At 45.4% G+C, this 22,788-nt stretch overlaps 1 protein-coding gene and 1 long non-coding RNA gene across 2 annotated transcripts in view; one reads left to right on the top strand and one right to left on the bottom strand.

Annotated features, from left to right (window-relative positions):
* The window catches only part of LOC112238770 (general transcription factor 3C polypeptide 1), a 103,885-nt gene that overhangs the window by 6,706 nt on the left and 74,391 nt on the right, over positions 1-22,788 (top strand). Inside the window, 6 exon segments of the mRNA XM_042315650.1 lie at positions 1,459-1,555; positions 3,064-3,187; positions 4,783-4,962; positions 5,119-5,234; positions 5,983-6,109; positions 6,112-6,411. Coding sequence (XP_042171584.1) covers positions 1,459-1,555; positions 3,064-3,187; positions 4,783-4,962; positions 5,119-5,234; positions 5,983-6,109; positions 6,112-6,411 — 944 coding nt within the window.
* LOC121845000 lies at positions 7,496-8,062 on the bottom strand. Its single transcript, XR_006082265.1, has 3 exons — positions 8,049-8,062; positions 7,606-7,697; positions 7,496-7,553 (listed from the first exon to the last, which is right to left on the bottom strand). It is a non-coding gene; the product is annotated as an uncharacterized LOC121845000 (long non-coding RNA).

Here is a 22,788-nt window from a genome sequence, read left to right as displayed (position 1 = left end):
CACCGCTCAGTCAGACTGCTCTATCAAATATCAAATCATAGACTTAATTATAACATAATAACACACAGAAATACGAGCCTTAGGTCTTTAATATGGTCGAATCCGGAAACTATAATTTCGAAAACAAAACGTTTATTCTTTCAGTGAAATACAGAACCGTTCCGTATTCATCTAACGGGTGGCATCCCAAAGTCTAAATATTCCTGTTACATTGTACAAGCTTCAATGTTATGTCATAATTACGTACAATTCTGGCAAATTAGTTCGCAACGAGCCAGGCGGTCCAAACTGCTGCATATACCCTGACTCTGTTGCAAGAGAAGTGACACATTTTCCCTAGTTAAAAGAAATTCATGTTCGCAGGTATATGCAGGTTTAAAAATAAATACTTCTGTGTATTGATTTTAAGAAAGGTATTGATGTTTATGGTTAGGTACACGTTGGAGCAACGACAGTCTTTTTTCGCGAATGCCACCGCATCGATTATATGCAAAGCAGAACACGCTAGATAAACTAATAATATCATCAACCATGTGTAGTTAACTAGTGATTATGATTGATTGTTTTTATAAGATTAGTTTAATGCTAGCAACTTACCTTGGCTTCTTACTGCATTCGCGTAAAAGGCAGTCTCCTCGTGGAGTGCAATGTAATCAGGTGGTTAGAGCGTTGGACAAGTTAACTGTAAGGTTGCAAGATTGAATCCCCGAGCTGACAAGGTAAAAATCTGTCGTTCTGCCCATGAACAAGGCAGTTAACCCACTGTTCCTAGGCCGTCATTGAAAATACGAATTTGTTCTTTAACTGAATTGCCTTGTTAAATAAAGGTGTAAAAAAAATTGGGGGGCCCAAATCGGTGTCCAGAAATACAGATTGTTATGAAAACTTGAAATCGGCCCTAATTAATCTGCCATTCCGATTAATCGGTCGACCTCTAGTATTTACCATGGTGTTTGTTCTTCACTGGTTGCCCTTTTCTTGTGGCAACAGGTCACAAATCTTGCTGCTGTGATGGCACACTGTGGAATTTCACCCAGTAGATATGGGAGTTAATCAAAATTGGGTTTGTTTTCGAATTCTTTGTGGGTCTGTGTAATCTGAGGGAAATATGTCTCTCTAATATGGTCATACATTGGACAGGAGGTTAGGAAGTGCAGCTCAGTTTCCACCTCATTTTGTGGGCAGTGAGCACATAGCCTGTCTTCTCTTGAGAGCCATGTCTGCCTACGGCGGCCTTTCTCAATATCAAGGCTATGCTCACTGAGTCTGTACATAGTCAAAGCTTTCCTTAAGTTTGGGTCAGTCACAGTGGTCAGGTATTCTGCCGCTGTGTACTCTCTGTTTAGGGACAAATAGCATTCTAGTTTGCTCTGTTGTTTTGTTAATTCTTTCCAATGTGTCAAGTAATTATCTTTTTGTTTTCTCATGATTTGGTTGGGTCTCTCTCTGTCTCTCCAGGCGTAGTAAGTATGATATCCTGATGGAGTTGACCTCTAACCTCCTGTCAGAGGCGCCCAACCACACAGCCTCCATGATCACACTACGAGACCAACTGGTGAGACCTCTGTGTTCCAGTCAACATTGCATCGTTGAGCGGACCTTGTATGCATGTGTACCAGGACATGCAGTGTGTGGATAGAGTGTGTATCAGCAGTGTGAGGTTAAATAGTGTGTATCAGCAGTGTGTGGTTAAAGAGTGTGTATCAGCAGTGTGAGGTTAAATAGTGTGTATCAGCAGTGTGTGGTTAGAGAGTCAGGACAGTGTGTATCAGCAGTGTGTGGTTAGAGAGTGTGTATCAGCAGTGTGAGGTTAGAGAGTGTGTATCAGGACAGTGTGAGGTTAGAGAGTGTGTATCAGGACAGTGTGAGGTTAGAGTGTGTATCAGGACAGTGTGTATCAGGACAGTGTGTATCAGGACAGTGTGAGGTTAGAGAGTGTGTATCAGGACAGTGTGAGGTTAGAGAGTGTGTATCAGGACAGTGTGAGGTTAGAGAGTGTGTATCAGGACAGTGTGTGGTTAGAGAGTGTGTATCAGGACAGTGTGTATCAGCAGTGTGTGGTTAGAGAGTGTGTATCAGGACAGTGTGTGGTTAGAGAGTGTGTATCAGGACAGTGTGTATCAGGACAGTGTGAGGTTAGAGAGTGTGTATCAGGACAGTGTGGATCAGGACAGTGTGTGGTTAGAGAGTGTGTGGTTAGAGAGTGTGTATCAGGACAGTGTGTGGTTAGAGAGTGTGTATCAGGACAGTGTGAGGTTAGAGAGTGTGTATCAGGACAGTGTGAGGTTAGAGAGTGTGTATCAGGACAGTGTGAGGTTAGAGAGTGTGTATCAGGACAGTGTGAGGTTAGAGAGTGTGTATCAGGACAGTGTGAGGTTAGAGAGTGTGTATCAGGACAGTGTGAGGTTAGAGAGTGTGTATCAGGACAGTGTGTATCAGCAGTGTGTGGTTAGAGAGTGTGTATCAGGACAGTGTGAGGTTAGAGAGTGTGTATCAGCAGTGTGTATCAGGACAGTGTGTATCAGCAGTGTGTGGTTAGAGAGTGTGTATCAGGACAGTGTGAGGTTAGAGAGTGTATCAGGACAGTGTGTAGGTTAGAGACAGTGTGTATCAGGACAGTGTGTATCAGGACAGTGTGATTAGAGAGTGTGTATCAGGACAGTGTGAGGTTAGACCTGTATCAGGACAGTGTGAGAGAGTTAGACAGTGTGTATCAGGACAGTGTGTATCAGGACAGTGTGAGGTTAGAGAGTGTGTATCAGGACAGTGTGAGGTTAGAGAGTGTGTATCAGGACAGTGTGAGGTTAGAGAGTGTGTATCAGGACAGTGTGAGGTTAGAGAGTGTGTATCAGGACAGTGTGAGGTTAGAGAGTGTGTATCAGGACAGTGTGAGGTTAGAGAGTGTGTATCAGGACAGTGTGTATCAGGACAGTGTGAGGTTAGAGAGTGTGTATCAGGACAGTGTGAGGTTAGAGAGTGTGTATCAGGACAGTGTGAGGTTAGAGAGTGTGTATCAGCAGTGTGAGGTTAGAGTGTGTGTATCAATGTGTTTTCTCTCTGCAGAGTATCAGTGAGAGGACCTTCAAGCGTATGTATCAGTACATGCAAGCAGCCAAACTGGTCCAAGTGGTCATTAAACCAGTTGAACACCTCAACCCTACAGTAGGCCCCTGTGATACCAGGAGAGGTATGTACCCTACACACTACCTCACTACCTCAACCCTACAGTAGGCCCCTGTGATACCAGGAGAGGTATGTACCCTACACACTACCTCAACCCTACAGTAGGCCCCTGTGATACCAGGAGAGGTATGTACCCTACACACTACCTCACTACCTCAACCCTACAGTAGGCCCCTGTGATACCAGGAGAGGTATGTACCCTACACACTACTCAACCCCCTACAGTAGGCCCCTGTGATACCAGGAGAGGTATGTACCCTACACACTACCTCACTACCTCAACCCTACAGCAGGCCCCTGTGATACCAGGAGAGGTATGTACCCTACACACTACCTCACTACCTCAACCCTACAGTAGGCCCCTGTGATACCAGGAGAGGTATGTACCCTACACACTACCTCACTACCTCAACCCTACAGTAGGCCCCTGTGATACCAGGAGAGGTATGTACCCTACACACTACCTCAACCCTACAGTAGGCCCCTGTGATACCAGGAGAGGTATGTACCCTACACACTACCTCACTACCTCAACCCTACAGTAGGCCCCCCAGGAATGTACCCTACACACTAGCCTGACAACTCCTAGACAGTCTGAGGCCCCTGACACTAGTCTGACTGCTGGTTCTCCTAGACACTAGTCTGACGGCTGGTTCTCCTAGACACTACTGACGGCTGGTTCTCCTAGACACTAGTCTGACGGCTGGTTCTCCTAGACACTAGTCTGACGGCTGGTTCTCCTAGACACTAGTCTGACGGCTGGTTCTCCTAGACACTAGTCTGACGGCTGGTTCTCCTAGACACTAGTCTGACGGCTGGTTCTCCTAGACACTAGTCTGACGGCTGGTTCTCCTAGACACTAGTCTGACGGCTGGTTCTCCTAGACACTAGTCTGACGGCCTCCTAGACACTAGTCTGACGGCTGGTTCTCCTAGACACTAGTCTGACGGCTGGTTCTCCTAGACACTAGTCTGACGGCTGGTTCTCCTAGACACTAGTCTGACGGCTGGTTCTCCTAGACACTAGTCTGACGGCTGGTTCTCCTAGACACTAGTCTGAGGCTGGTTCTCCTAGACACTAGTCTGACGGCTGGTTCTCCTAGACACTAGTCTGACGGCTGGTTCTCCTAGACACTAGTCTGACGGCTGGTTCTCCTAGACACTAGTCTGACGGCTGGTTCTCCTAGACACTAGTCTGACGGCTGGTTCTCCTAGACACTAGTCTGACGGCTGGTTCTCCTAGACACTAGTCTGACGGCTGGTTCTCCTAGACACTAGTCTGACGGCTGGTTCTCCTAGACACTAGTCTGACGGCTGGTTCTCCTAGACACTAGTCTGACGGCTGGTTCTCCTAGACACTAGTCTGACGGCTGGTTCTCCTAGACGCTAGTCTGACGGCTGGTTCTCCTAGACGCTAGTCTGACGGCTGGTTCTCCTAGACACTAGTCTGACGGCTGGTTCTCCTAGACACTAGTCTGACGGCTGGTTCTCCTAGACGCTAGTCTGACAGCTGGTTCTCTGATGCCCTTTGTTCTATCTGATTCCCTGATTCCTCACTGAGGCCACCTTGTTCCCTAACCCCTTGTCTCCTCTCCTCTAGGCACCAAGGTGGTGGCTCGCTGTCTGAAGCTAATCAAACCCTACGTGAGGAAGGAGGTGGTCGAGGCTGAGGATGACGATGATAACGACGATGATGATGGGGGAGGAGCAAATAGGAAGACCGTCCCCACAGAGGGGCGGATCATGGAGAGAGACTTCCTCTCACAGGCCTATGGGATCAGTACGTTCTGGTTTGCTCTTTTCTTATTGGCCAAAATATTGTTGTAGAAATAGATATATTTTCCTTTTTTTAATAAATTTTTTTAAAGACAGGAAACGGTTCCATTTTCTGATTGGTCGAGTGTCTTACTCTCTGCTTTGTGATTGGCTGATCTAGTTGTGTCCTGCGGGACCAAGGGCATCTCTCAGAGTGCGTTGCGTGCGAGGATGTGCATCGGCAAGCTGGAGTCTCGTATGATCTGCCGACTGCTGGAGAGGACAGACATGATCAAGGTAAAATCTGTGTGTGTGTGTGTGGTGTGTGTCTGTGTCTGTGTGTGTCTGTCTCTGTGTGTGTGTCTGTGTCTGTGTCTGTGTGTGTGTACATTACATAAATAGATACACGGAAATGTCATCTACTGTGATGTCACCGTTGTTTTGTCATAGATCATCATTGATCTGTCATTTTTCTGTCTGTTGAAGCTGATTGAACTGTGTCTGTCTGTCATTGAACTGTGTCTGTCTGTCATTGAACTGTGTCTGTCTGTCATGTTGAAGCTGATTGAACTGTGTCTGTCTGTCATTGAACTGTGTCTGTCTGTCATGTCGAAGCTGATTGTCTGTCTGTCATTGAACTGTGTCTGTCTGTCTGTCTGTCTGTCTGTCTGTCTGTCTGTCTGTCATTGAACTGTGTCTGTCTGTCATGTTGAAGCTGATTGTCTGTGTCTGTCTGTCATTGTCTGTCTGTCTGTCATGTCTGTCTGTCTGTCTGTCTGTCTGTCATGTCGAAGCTGATTGAACTCTCTGTCTGTCTGTCTGTCTGTCTGTCTGTCTGTCTGTCTGTCTGTCTGTCTGTCTGTCTGTCTGTCTGTCTGTCTGTCTGTCTGTCTGTCTGTCTGTCTGTCTGTCTGTCTGTCTGTCTGTCTGTCTGTCTGTCTGTCTGTCTGTCTGTCTGTCTGTAAATGTAATTTTTCCCATGTTTTATGGAAAAAATAAATGAAATAGACAATTGTGTGTGTTGTCCTTGTGTCCGTCACCTCAGGGTTTCATGGAAGACGAGGGTCGTCAGAGGACCACTAAGTACCTCGGCCATCTGCACGTCGACGAGTCTGATCTGCTTCGACATCTCGTGAAGAGCAGGAGCGATCAGACCGGCTTCGCACTGTAGGGGGGGGAGGGGAAGGAGAGGGGGCCCCCCAAACCCCAGCACAGGCCACCCTAAAAACACCAGCTACCACAAAGACTCGGCCTACACCAAAAACAACATCGCTTCTGGAACCTCTGGGAAACACTGAGGGAGAGGAGGAGAGAGAGAGGGATGAGGAAGACGAAGACTGGGAAGTCGAGAAGAAAGGGAAGAAGAAGGGAGCGAAGAAGAAAAATGCAAAAAAAAAGAAAATGGGCAAGATGTCTCTCCTGAAGCAGTCCAAACTCCACTTCCTGGTAGCTCATCACTCTGCACCCATCACGAGTAAGGACCCAACACCTTAAATACTGACCCAACACCTTAAATACTGACCCAACACCTTAAATACTGACCCAACACCTTAAATACTGACCTAACTCTACTTCCTGGTAGCTCATCACTCTGCACCCATCACGAGTAAGGACCCAACACCTTAAATACTGACCCAACACCTTAAATACTGACCCAACACCTTAAATACTGACCTAACTCTGCTTCCTGGTAGCTCATCACTCTGCACCCATCACGAGTAAGTACCCAACACCTTAAATACTGACCTAACTCTACTTCCTGGTAGCTCATCACTCTGCACCCATCACGAGTAAGTACCCAACACACTAAATACTGACCCAACACCTTAAATACTGACCCAACACCTTAAATACTGACCTAACTCTACTTCCTGGTAGCTCATCACTCTGCACCCATCACGAGTAAGGACCCAACACCTTAAATACTGACCCAACACCGACCCAACACTTAAACACCGACCCAACACCTTAAACACCGACCCAACACCTTAAACACCGACCCAACACCTTAAATACTGACCCAACACCTTAAATACTGACCCAACACCTTAAATACCGACCCAACACCTTAAATACCGACCCAACACCTTAAATACTGACCTAACTCTACTTCCTGGTACCTCATCACTGCACCCATCACGAGTAAGGACCCAACACCTTAAATACTGACCCAACACCTTAAATACCGACCAAACGCCTTAAATACTGACCTAACTCTACTTCCTGGTAGCTCATCACTCTGCACCCATCACGAGTAAGTACCCAACACCTTAAATACTGACCTAACTCTACTTCCTGGTACCTCATCACTGCACCCATCACGAGTAAGGACCCAACACCTTAAATACTGACCCAACACCTTAAATACTGACCCAACACCACCCAACGCCTTAAATACTGACCCAACACCTAAATACCTGACCCAACGCCTTAAATCACTCTGCACCCATCACCTTAAATACCGACCCAACACCTTAAATACTGACCCAACACCGACCCAACACCTTAAATACTGCACCCAACACCTTAAATACCCCCAACACCTTAAATACCGACCCAACACCTTAAATACCGACCCAACACCTTAAATACTGACCCAACACCTTAAATACTGACCTAACTCTACTTCCTGGTAGCTCATCACTCTGCACCCATCACGAGTAAGTACCCAACACCTTAAATACTGACCTAACTCTACTTCCTGGTAGCTCATCACTCTGCACCCATCATGAGTAAGTACCCAACACCTTAAATACTGACCTAACTCTACTTCTTGGTACCTCATCACTGCACCCATCACGAGTAAGGACCCAACACCTTAAATACTGACCCAACACCTTAAATACTGACCCAACGCCTTAAACCGACCCAACGCCTTAAATACCGACCCAACGCCTTAAATACCGACCCAACGCCTTAAATACCGACCCAACGCCTTAAAAACCGACCCAACGCCTTAAATACTGACCCAACGCCTTAAATACTGACCCAACACCTTAAATACTGACCCAACACCTTAAATACTGACCCAACACCGACCCAACACCTTAAATACTGACCTAACTCTACTTCCTGGTAGCTCATCACTCTGCACCCATCACGAGTAAGTACCCAACACCTTAAATACTGACCTAACTCTACTTCCTGGTACCTCATCACTGCACCCATCACAAGTAAGGACCCAACACCTTAAATACTGACCCAACACCTTAAATACTGACCTAACTCTACTTCCTGGTAGCTCATCACGAGTAAGGACCCAACACCTTAAATACTGACCCAACACTGACCCAACACCTTAAATACCGACCCAACACCTTAAATACCGACCCAACACCTTAAATACTGACCTAACTCTACTTCCTGGTACCTCATCACTGCACCCATCACGAGTAAGGACCCAACACCTTAAATACTGACCCAACACCTTAAATACACCCAACGCCTTAAATACTGACGTAACTCTACTTCCTGGTACCTCATCACTGCACCCATCACGAGTAAGGACCCAACACCTTAAATACTGACCTAACTCTACTTCCTGGTACCTCATCACTGCACCCATCACGAGTAAGGACCCAACACCTTAAATACCGACCCAACACCTTAAATACCGACCCAACGCCTTAAATACCGACCCAACGCCTTAAATACCTGACCCAACGCCTTAAATACCGATCCAACACCGACCCAACACCTTAAATACTGACCCAACACCTTAAATACTGACCCAACACCGACCCATCACCTTAAATACTGACCCATCACCTTAAATACTGTCCCATCACCTTAAATACTGACCCAACACCCTAAATACTGACCCAACATCTTAAATACTGACCCATCACCTTAAATACTGACCCAACACCGACCCAACACCTTAAATACTGACCCAACACTGAAATACTGACCAACACCTTAAATACTGACCCAACACCTTAAATACTGACCCAACACCTTAAATACCGACCCAACACCTTAAATACCGACCCAACACCTTAAATACTGACCCAACACTGACCCAACACCTTAAATACTGACCCAACACCTTAAATACTGACCTAACTCTACTTCCTGGTACCTCATCACTGCACCCATCACGAGTAAGGACCCAACACCTTAAATACTGACCCAACACCTTAAATACTGACCTTAAATACTGACCTAACTCTACTTCCTGGTACCTCATCACTGCACCCATCACGAGTAAGGACCCAACACCTTAAATACTGACCCAACACCTTAAATACTGACCCAACACCACCCAACGCCTTAAATACTGACCCAACGCCTTAAATACCGACCCAACACCTTAAATACCGACCCAACACCTTAAATACTGACCCAACACCTTAAATACTGACCTAACTCTACTTCCTGGTAGCTCATCACTCTGCACCCATCACGAGTAAGGACCCAACACCTTAAATACTGACCCAACACCGACCCAACACCTTAAACACCGACCCAACACCTTAAACACCGACCCAACACCTTAAATACCGACCCAACACCTTAAATACCGACCCAACACCTTAAATACTGACCTAACTCTACTTCCTGGTACCTCATCACTGCACCCATCACGAGTAAGGACCCAACACCTTAAATACTGACCCAACACCTTAAATACCGACCAAACGCCTTAAATACTGACGTAACTCTACTTCCTGGTACCTCATCACTGCACCCATCACAGTAAGGACCCAACACCTTAAATACCGACCCAACGCCTTAAATACCGACCCAACGCCTTAAATACCGACCAACACCGACCCAACACCTTAAATACTGACCCAACACCTTAAATACTGACCCAACACCGACCCATCACCTTAAATACTGACCCATCACCTTAAATACTGACCCATCACCTTAAATACTGACCCAACACCTTAAATACTGACCCATCACCTTAAATACTGACCCAACACCGACCCAACACCTTAAATACTGACCCAACACTGACCCAACACCTTAAATACCGACCCAACACCTTAAATACCGACCCAACACCTTAAATACCGACCCAACACTGACCCAACACCTTAAATACTGACCCATCACCTTAAATACTGACCCAACACCTGCACCCAACACCTTAAATACTGACCCAACACCTTAAATACTGACCCAACACCGACCCATCACCTTAAATACTGACCCAACACCTTAAATACTGACCCAACACCCCCATCACCTTAAATACTGACCCAACACCTTAAATACTGACCCAACACCGACCCATCACCTTAAATACTGACCCATCACCTTAAATACTGTCCCATCACCTTAAATACTGCCAACACCTTAAATACTGACCCAACATCTTAAATACTGACCCATCACCTTAAATACTGACCCAACACCGACCCAACACCTTAAATACTGACCCAACACTGACCCAACACCTTAAATACTGACCCAACACCTTAAATACTGACCCAACACCTTAAATACCGACCCAACACCTTAAATACCGACCCAACACCTTAAATACTGACCCAACACTGACCCAACACCTTAAATACTGACCCAACACCTTAAATACTGACCTAACTCTACTTCCTGGTACCTCATCACTGCACCCATCACTAAGGACCCAACACCTTAAATACTGACCCAACACCTTAAATACCGAACAACACCTTAAATACTGACCTAACTCTACTTCTTGGTACCTCATCACTGCACCCATCACGAGTAAGGACCCAACACCTTAAATACTGACCCAACACCTTAAATACTGACCCAACACCACCCAACGCCTTAAATACTGACCCAACACCTTAAATACCGACCCAACACCTTAAATACTGACCCAACACCTTAAATACCGAACAAACGCTTAAATACTGACCTAACTCTACTTCCTGGTACCTCATCACTGCACCCATCACGAGTAAGGACCCAACACCTTAAATACTGACCCAACACCTTAAATACCGACCCAACGCCTTAAATACTGACGTAACTCTACTTCCTGGTACCTCATCACTGCACCCATCACAAGTAAGGACCCAACGCCTTAAATACCGACCCAACGCCTTAAATACCGACCCAACACCTTAAATACTGACCCAACACCTTAAATACTGACCCAACACCGACCCATCACCTTAAATACTGACCCATCACCTTAAATACTGACTCATCACCTTAAATACTGACCCAACACCTTAAATACTGACCCATCACCTTAAATACTGACCCAACACCTTAACACCTTAAATACTGACCCAACACTGACCCAACACCTAAATACCGACCCAACACCTTAAATACCGACCCAACACCTTAAATACTGACCCAACACTGACCCAACACCTTAAATACTGACCCATCACCTTAAATACTGACCCAACACCGACCCAACACCTTAAATACTGACCCAACACTGACCCAACACCTTAAATACTGACCCAACACCTTAAATACCGACCCAACACCTTAAATACCCTAACCCAACACCTTAAATACTGACCCAACACTGACCCAACACCTTAAATACTGACCCAACACCTTAAATACTGACCCAACACCTTAAATACCGACCCAACACCTTAAATACTGACCTAACTCTACTTCCTGGTACCTCATCACTGCACCCATCACAAGTAAGGACCCAACACCTTAAATACTGACCCAACACCTTAAATACTGACCCAACACCTTAAATACTGACCTAACTCTACTTCCTGGTAGCTCATCACTCTGCACCCATCACGAGTAAGTACCCAACACCTTAAATACTGACCTAACTCTACTTCCTGGTAGCTCATCACTCTGCACCCATCATGAGTAAGTACCCAACACACTAAATACTGACCCAACACCTTAAATACTGACCCAACACCTTAAATACTGACCTAACTCTACTTCCTGGTAGCTCATCACTCTGCACCCATCACGAGTAAGGACCCAACACCTTAAATACTGACCCAACACCTTAAATACCGACCCAACACCTTAAATACCGACCCAACACCTTAAATACCGACCCAACACCTTAAATACTGACCCAACACCTTAAATACTGACCTAACTCTACTTCCTGGTACCTCATCACTGCACCCATCACGAGTAAGGACCCAACATCTTAAATACTGACCCAACACCTTAAATACCGACCAAACGCCTTAAATACTGACCTAACTCTACTTCCTGGTAGCTCATCACTCTGCACCCATCACGAGTAAGTACCCAACACCTTAAATACTGACCTAACTCTACTTCCTGGTACCTCATCACTGCACCCATCACGAGTAAGGACCCAACACCTTAAATACTGACCCAACACCTTAAATACTGACCCAACACCTTAAATACTGACCCAACACCGACCCAACACCTTAAATACCGACCCAACACCTTAAATACCTGACCCAACACCTTAAATACCGACCCAACACCTTAAATACCGACCCAACACCTTAAATACTGACCCAACACCTTAAATACTGACCTAACTCTACTTCCTGGTAGCTCATCACTCTGCACCCATCACGAGTAAGTATCCAACACCTTAAATACTGACCCAACACCTTAAATACTGACCCAACACCTTAAATACCGACCCAACACCTTAAATACCGACCCAACACCTTAAATACCGACCCAACACCTTAAATACTGACCCATCACCTTAAATACTGACCCAACACCGACCCAACACCTTAAATACTGACCCAACACTGACCCAACACCTTAAATACTGACCCAACACCTTAAATACCGACCCAACACCTTAAATACCGACCCAACACCTTAAATACTGACCCAACACTGACCAACACCTTAAATACTGACCCAACACCTTAAATACTGACCCAACACCTTAAATACCGACCCAACACCTTAAATACTGACCTAACTCTACTTCCTGGTACCTCATCACTGCACCCATCACAAGTAAGGACCCAACACCTTAAATACTGACCCAACACCTTAAATACTGACCCAACACCTTAAATACTGACCCAACACCTTAAATACTGACCTAACTCTACTTCCTGGTAGCTCATCACTCTGCACCCATCACGAGTAAGTACCCAACACCTTAAATACTGACCTAACTCTACTTCCTGGTAGCTCATCACTCTGCACCCATCATGAGTAAGTACCCAACACACTAAATACTGACCCAACACCTTAAATACTGACCCAACACCTTAAATACTGACCTAACTCTACTTCCTGGTAGCTCATCACTCTGCACCCATCACGAGTAAGGACCCAACACCTTAAATACTGACCCAACACCTTAAATACCGACCCAACACCTTAAATACCGACCCAACACCTTAAATACCGACCCAACACCTTAAATACTGACCCAACACCTTAAATACTGACCCAACACCTTAAATACTGACCTAACTCTACTTCCTGGTACCTCATCACTGCACCCATCACGAGTAAGGACCCAACATCTTAAATACTGACCCAACACCTTAAATACCGACCAAACGCCTTAAATACTGACCTAACTCTACTTCCTGGTAGCTCATCACTCTGCACCCATCACGAGTAAGTACCCAACACCTTAAATACTGACCTAACTCTACTTCCTGGTACCTCATCACTGCACCCATCACGAGTAAGGACCCAACACCTTAAATACTGACCCAACACCTTAAATACTGACCCAACACCTTAAATACTGACCCAACACCGCCCAACACCTTAAATACCGACCCAACACCTTAAATACCGACCCAACACCTTAAATACCGACCCAACACCTTAAATACCGACCCAACACCTTAAATACTGACCCAACACCTTAAATACTGACCTAACTCTACTTCCTGGTAGCTCATCACTCTGCACCCATCACGAGTAAGTACCCAACACCTTAAATACTGACCCAACACCTTAAATACCCCCAACACCTTAAATACCGACCCAACACCTTAAATACCGACCCAACACCTTAAATACCGACCCAACACCTTAAATACTGACCTAACTCTACTTCCTGGTACCTCATCACTGCACCCATCACGAGTAAGGACCCAACACCTTAAATACCGACAACGCCTTAAATACTGACGTAACTCTACTTCCTGGTACCTCATCACTGCACCCATCACGAGTAAGGACCCAACGCCTTAAATACTGACCTAACTCTACTTCCTGGTACCTCATCACTGCACCCATCACGAGTAAGGACCCAACGCCTTAAATACCGACCCAACGCCTTAAATACCGACCCAACTCCTTAAATACCGACCCAACGCCTTAAATACCGATCCAACACCGACCCAACACCTTAAATACTGACCCAACACCTTAAATACTGACCCAACACCGACCCATCACCTTAAATACTGACCCATCACCTTAAATACTGACCCATCACCTTAAATACTGACCCAACACCTTAAATACTGACCCAACACCTTAAATACTGACCCATCACCTTAAATACTGACCCAACACACCCAACACCTTAAATACTGACCCAACACCTTAAATACCGACCCAACACCTTAAATACTGACCCAACACTGACCCAACACCTTAAATACTGACCCAACACCTTAAATACCGACCCAACACCTTAAATACCGACCCAACACCTTAAATACTGACCCAACACCTTAAATACTGACCCAACACCTTAAATACTGACCCAACACCTTAAATACTGACCTAACTCTACTTCCTGGTACCTCATCACTGCACCCATCACGAGTAAGGACCCAACACCTTAAATACTGACCCAACACCTTAAATACCGACCAAACGCCTTAAATACAGACCTAACTCTACTTCCTGGTAGCTCATCACTCTGCACCCATCACGAGTAAGTACCCAACACCTTAAATACTGACCTAACTCTACTTCTTGGTACCTCATCACTGCACCCATCACGAGTAAGGACCCAACACCTTAAATACTGACCCAACACCTTAAATACTGACCCAACACCACCCAACGCCTTAAATACTGACCCAACGCCTTAAATACCGACCCAACGCCTTAAATACCGACCCAACACCTTAAATACTGACCTAACTCTACTTCCTGGTAGCTCATCACTCTGCACCCATCATGAGTAAGTACCCAACACCTTAAATACTGACCTAACTCTACTTCTTGGTACCTCATCACTGCACCCATCACGAGTAAGGACCCAACACCTTAAATACTGACCCAACACCTTAAATACTGACCCAACACCTTAAATACTGACCCAACGCCTTAAAGGCCTTAAATACCGACCCAACGCCTTAAATACCGACCCAACGCCTTAAATACTGACCCAACACCTTAAATACTGACCCAACACCTTAAATACTGACCTAACTCTACTTCCTGGTAGCTCATCACTCTGCACCCATCACGAGTAAGTACCCAACACCCTAAATACTGACCCAACACCTTAAATACTGACCCAACACCTTAAATACTGACCTAACTCTACTTCCTGGTAGCTCATCACGAGTAAGGACCCAACACCTTAAATACTGACCCAACACTGACCCAACACCTTAAATACCGACCCAACACCTTAAATACCGACCCAACACCTTAAATACCGACCCAACACCTTAAATACTGACCCAACACCTTAAATACTGACCTAACTCTACTTCCTGGTAGCTCACCACTCTGCACCCATCACGAGTAAGTACCCAACACCTTAAATACTGACCTAACTCTACTTCCTGGTACCTCATCACTGCACCCATCACAAGTAAGGACCCAACACCTTAAATACTGACCCAACACCTTAAATACTGACCCAACACCTTAAATACTGACCTAACTCTACTTCCTGGTAGCTCATCACTCTGCACCCATCACGAGTAAGGACCCAACACCTTAAATACTGACCCAACACTGACCCAACACCTTAAATACCGACCCAACACCTTAAATACCGACCCAACACCTTAAATACCGACCCAACACCTTAAATACTGACCCAACACCTTAAATACTGACCTAACTCTACTTCCTGGTACCTCATCACTGCACCCATCACGAGTAAGGACCCAACGCCTTAAATACTGACCTAACTCTACTTCCTGGTACCTCATCACTGCACCCATCACGAGTAAGGACCCAACGCCTTAAATACCGACCCAACGCCTTAAATACCGACCCAACGCCTTAAATACCGACCCAACGCCTTAAATACCGATCCAACACCGACCCAACACCTTAAATACTGACCCAACACCTTAAATACTGACCCAACACCTCACCTAAATACTGACCCATCACCTTAAATACTGACCCAACACCTTAAATACCGACCCAACACCTTAAATACCGACCCAACACCTTAAATACTGACCCAACACCTTAAATACTGACCCAACACCTTAAATACTGACCCAACACCTTAAATACTGACCTAACTCTACTTCTTGGTACCTCATCACTGCACCCATCACGAGTAAGGACCCAACACCTTAAATACTGACCCAACACCTTAAATACTGACCCAACACCTTAAATACTGACCCAACACCTTAAATACCGACCCAACACCTTAAATACCGACCCAACACCTTAAATACCGACCCAACACCTTAAATACTGACCCAACACCTTAAATACTGACCTAACTCTACTTCCTGGTAGCTCATCACTATGCACCCATCACGAGTAAGTACCCAACACCTTAAATACTGACCCAACACCTTAAATACTGACCCAACACCTTAAATACTGACCTAACTCTACTTCCTGGTAGCTCATCACTCTGTACCCATCATGAGTAAGGACCCAACACCTTAAATACTGACCCAACACCGACCCAACACCTTAAATACCGACCCAACACCTTAAATACCGACCCAACACCTTAAATACCGACCCAACACCTTAAATACTGACCCAACACCTTAAATACTGACCTAACTCTACTTCCTGGTAGCTCACCACTCTGCACCCATCACGAGTAAGGACCCAACGCCTTAAATACTGACCTAACTCTACTTCCTGGTACCTCATCACTGCACCCATCACGAGTAAGGACCCAACGCCTTAAATACCGACCCAACGCCTTAAATACCGACCCAACGCCTTAAATACCGACCCAACGCCTTAAATACCGACCCAACACCGACCCAACACCTTAAATACTGACCCAACACCTTAAATACTGACCCAACACCGACCCATCACCTTAAATACTGACCCATCACCTTAAATACTGACCCAACACCTTAAATACTGACCCAACACCTTAAATACTGACCCAACACCTTAAATACTGACCCAACACCGACCCAACACCTTAAATACTGACCCAACACTGACCCAACACCTTAAATACTGACCCAACACTGACCCAACACCTTAAATACTGACCCAACACCTTAAATACCGACCCAACACCTTAAATACCGACCCAACACCTTAAATACTGACCCAACACTGACCCAACACCTTAAATAGTGACCCAACACCTTAAATACTGACCCAACACCTTAAATACTGACCCATCACCTTAAATACTGACCCATCACCTTAAATACTGACCCAACACCTTAAATACTGACCCATCACCTTAAATACTGACCCAACACCGACCCAACACCTTAAATACTGACCCAACACTGACCCAACACCTTAAATACCGACCCAACACCTTAAATACTGACCCAACACCTTAAATACCGACCCAACACCTTAAATACTGACCCAACACTGACCCAACACCTTAAATACTGACCCATCACCTTAAATACTGACCCAACACTGACCCAACACCTTAAATACTGACCCAACACCTTAAATACCGACCCAACACCTTAAATACTGACCCAACACTGACCCAACACCTTAAATACTGACCCAACACCTTAAATACTGACCTAACTCTACTTCCTGGTAGCTCATCAATCTGCACCCATCACGAGTAAGGACCCAACACCTTAAATACTGACCCAACACCGACCCAACACCTTAAATACCGACCCAACACCTTAAATACCGACCCAACACCTTAAATACTGACCCAACACCTTAAATACTGACCCAACACCTTAAATACTGACCTAACTCTACTTCCTGGTACCTCATCACTGCACCCATCACGAGTAAGGACCCAACATCTTAAATACTGACCCAGCACCTTAAATACTGACCCAACACCTTAAATACTGACCTAACTCTACTTCCTGGTAGCTCATCACTCTGCACCCATCACGAGTAAGGACCCAACACCTTAAATACTGACCCAACACCGACCCAACACCTTAAATACCGACCCAACACCTTAAATACCGACCCAACACCTTAAATACTGACCCAACACCTTAAATACTGACCCAACACCTTAAATACTGACCCAACACCTTAAATACTGACCTAACTCTACTTCCTGGTACCTCATCACTGCACCCATCACGAGTAAGGACCCAACATCTTAAATACTGACCCAACACCTTAAATACCGACCAAACGCCTTAAATACTGACCTAACTCTACTTCCTGGTAGCTCATCACTCTGCACCCATCACGAGTAAGTACCCAACACCTTAAATACTGACCTAACTCTACTTCTTGGTACCTCATCACTGCACCCATCACGAGTAAGGACCCAACACCTTAAATACTGACCCAACACCTTAAAAACCGACCCAACGCCTTAAATACCGACCCAACGCCTTAAATACTGACCCAACGCCTTAAATACCGACCCAACACCTTAAATACTGACCCAACACCTTAAATACTGACCTAACTCTACTTCCTGGTAGCTCATCACTCTGCACCCATCACGAGTAAGTACCCAACACCTTAAATACTGACCCAACACCTTAAATACTGACCCAACACCTTAAATACTGACCTAACTCTACTTCCTGGTAGCTCATCACTCTGCACCCATCACGAGTAAGTAGCCAACACCTTAAATATTGACCCAACACCTTAAATACTGACCCAACACCTTAAATACTGACCCAACACCTTAAATACTGACCTAACTCTACTTCCTGGTAGCTCATCACTCTGTACCCATCATGAGTAAGGACCCAACACCTTAAATACTGACCCAACACCGACCCAACACCTTAAATACCGACCCAACACCTTAAATACCGACCCAACACCTTAAATACCGACCCAACGCCTTAAATACTGACGTAACTCTACTTCCTGGTACCTCATCACTGCACCCATCACGAGTAAGGACCCAACACCTTAAATACTGACCCAACACCTTAAATACTGACCCAACACCTTAAATACCGACCCAACGCCTTAAATACCGACCCAACGCCTTAAATACCGATCCAACACTGACCCAACACCTTAAATACTGACCCAACACCTTAAATACTGACCCAACACCGACCCATCACCTTAAATACTGACCCATCACCTTAAATACTGACCATCACCTTAAATACTGACCCAACACCTTAAATACTGACCCAACACCTTAAATACTGACCCATCACCTTAAATACTGACCCAACACCGACCCAACACCTTAAATACTGACCCAACACTGACCCAACACCTTAAATACTGACCCAACACCTTAAATACTGACCCAACACCTTAAATACCGACCCAACACCTTAAATACTGACCCAACACTGACCCAACACCTTAAATACTGACCCAACACCTTAAATACTGACCCAACACCTTAAATACTGACCCAACACCTTAAATACTGACCTAACTCTACTTCCTGGTACCTCATCACTGCACCCATCACGAGTAAGGACCCAACACCTTAAATACTGACCCAACGCCTTAAATACTGACCCAACGCCTTAAATACTGACCCAACGCCTTAAATACTGACCCAACGCCTTAAATACTGACCCAACACCTTAAATACTGACCCAACACCGACCCAACACCTTAAATACTGACCCAACACCGTAAAATACAGACCTAACTCTACTTCCTGGTAGCTCATCACTCTGCACCCATCACGAGTAAGTACCCAACACCTTAAATACTGACCTAACTCTACTTCTTGGTACCTCATCACTGCACCCATCACGAGTAAGGACCCAACACCTTAAATACTGACCCAACACCACCCAACGCCTTAAATACTGACCCAACGCCTTAAATACTGACCCAACGCCTTAAATACCGACCCAACACCTTAAATACTGACCTAACTCTACTTCCTGGTAGCTCATCACTCTGCACCCATCACGAGTAAGTACCCAACACCTTAAATACTGACCTAACTCTACTTCCTGGTAGCTCATCACTCTGTACCCATCACGAGTAAGGACCCAACACCTTAAATACTGACCCAACACCGACCCAACACCTTAAATACCGACCCAACACCTTAAATACCGACCCAACACCTTAAATACCGACCCAACACCTTAAATACCGACCCAACACCTTAAATACTGACCCAACACCTTAAATACTGACCCAACACCTTAAATACTGACCCAACACCTTAAATACTGACCTAACTCTACTTCTTGGTACCTCATCACTGCACCCATCACGAGTAAGGACCCAACACCTTAAATACTGACCCAACACCTTAAATACTGACCCAACACCTTAAATACTGACCCAACACCGACCCAACACCTTAAATACCGACCCAACACCTTAAATACCGACCCAACACCTTAAATACCGACCCAACACCTTAAATACTGACCCAACACCTTAAATACTGACCTAACTCTACTTCCTGGTAGCTCATCACTATGCACCCATCACGAGTAAGTACCCAACACCTTAAATACTGACCCAACACCTTAAATACTGACCCAACACCTTAAATACTGACCTAACTCTACTTCCTGGTACCTCATCACTGCACCCATCACGAGTAAGGACCCAACGCCTTAAATACTGACCTAACTCTACTTCCTGGTACCTCATCACTGCACCCATCACGAGTAAGGACCCAACGCCTTAAATACCGACCCAACGCCTTAAATACCGACCCAACGCCTTAAATACCGACCCAACGCCTTAAATACCGATCCAACACCGACCCAACACCTTAAATACTGACCCAACACCTTAAATACTGACCCAACACCGACCCATCACCTTAAATACTGACCCATCACCTTAAATACTGACCCAACACCTTAAATACCGACCCAACACCTTAAATACCGACCCAACACCTTAAATACTGACCCAACACCTTAAATACTGACCCAACACCTTAAATACTGACCCAACACCTTAAATACTGACCTAACTCTACTTCTTGGTACCTCATCACTGCACCCATCACGAGTAAGGACCCAACACCTTAAATACTGACCCAACACCTTAAATACTGACCCAACACCTTAAATACTGACCCAACACCGACCCAACACCTTAAATACCGACCCAACACCTTAAATACCGACCCAACACCTTAAATACCGACCCAACACCTTAAATACTGACCCAACACCTTAAATACTGACCTAACTCTACTTCCTGGTAGCTCATCACTATGCACCCATCACGAGTAAGTACCCAACACCTTAAATACTGACCCAACACCTTAAATACTGACCCAACACCTTAAATACTGACCTAACTCTACTTCCTGGTAGCTCATCACTCTGTACCCATCATGAGTAAGGACCCAACACCTTAAATACTGACCCAACACCGACCCAACACCTTAAATACCGACCCAACACCTTAAATACCGACCCAACACCTTAAATACCGACCCAACACCTTAAATACTGACCCAACACCTTAAATACTGACCTAACTCTACTTCCTGGTAGCTCACCACTCTGCACCCATCACGAGTAAGGACCCAACGCCTTAAATACTGACCTAACTCTACTTCCTGGTACCTCATCACTGCACCCATCACGAGTAAGGACCCAACGCCTTAAATACCGACCCAACGCCTTAAATACCGACCCAACGCCTTAAATACCGACCCAACGCCTTAAATACCGATCCAACACCGACCCAACACCTTAAATACTGACCCAACACCTTAAATACTGACCCAACACCGACCCATCACCTTAAATACTGACCCATCACCTTAAATACTGACCCAACACCTTAAATACTGACCCAACACCTTAAATACTGACCCAACACCTTAAATACTGACCCAACACCGACCCAACACCTTAAATACTGACCCAACACTGACCCAACACCTTAAATACTGACCCAACACTGACCCAACACCTTAAATACTGACCCAACACCTTAAATACCGACCCAACACCTTAAATACCGACCCAACACCTTAAATACTGACCCAACACTGACCCAACACCTTAAATAGTGACCCAACACCTTAAATACTGACCCAACACCTTAAATACTGACCCATCACCTTAAATACTGACCCATCACCTTAAATACTGACCCAACACCTTAAATACTGACCCATCACCTTAAATACTGACCCAACACCGACCCAACACCTTAAATACTGACCCAACACTGACCCAACACCTTAAATACCGACCCAACACCTTAAATACTGACCCAACACCTTAAATACCGACCCAACACCTTAAATACTGACCCAACACTGACCCAACACCTTAAATACTGACCCATCACCTTAAATACTGACCCAACACTGACCCAACACCTTAAATACTGACCCAACACCTTAAATACCGACCCAACACCTTAAATACTGACCCAACACTGACCCAACACCTTAAATACTGACCCAACACCTTAAATACTGACCTAACTCTACTTCCTGGTAGCTCATCAATCTGCACCCATCACGAGTAAGGACCCAACACCTTAAATACTGACCCAAACACCGACCCAACACCTTAAATACCGACCCAACACCTTAAATACCGACCCAACACCTTAAATACTGACCCAACACCTTAAATACTGACCCAACACCTTAAATACTGACCTAACT

Source organism: Oncorhynchus tshawytscha, unplaced genomic scaffold (assembly GCF_018296145.1).
Source record: "Oncorhynchus tshawytscha isolate Ot180627B unplaced genomic scaffold, Otsh_v2.0 Un_scaffold_3215_pilon_pilon, whole genome shotgun sequence".
Classification (NCBI taxonomy): domain Eukaryota; kingdom Metazoa; phylum Chordata; class Actinopteri; order Salmoniformes; family Salmonidae; genus Oncorhynchus; species Oncorhynchus tshawytscha.
This window is presented reverse-complemented; position numbering and strand designations above follow the sequence as displayed.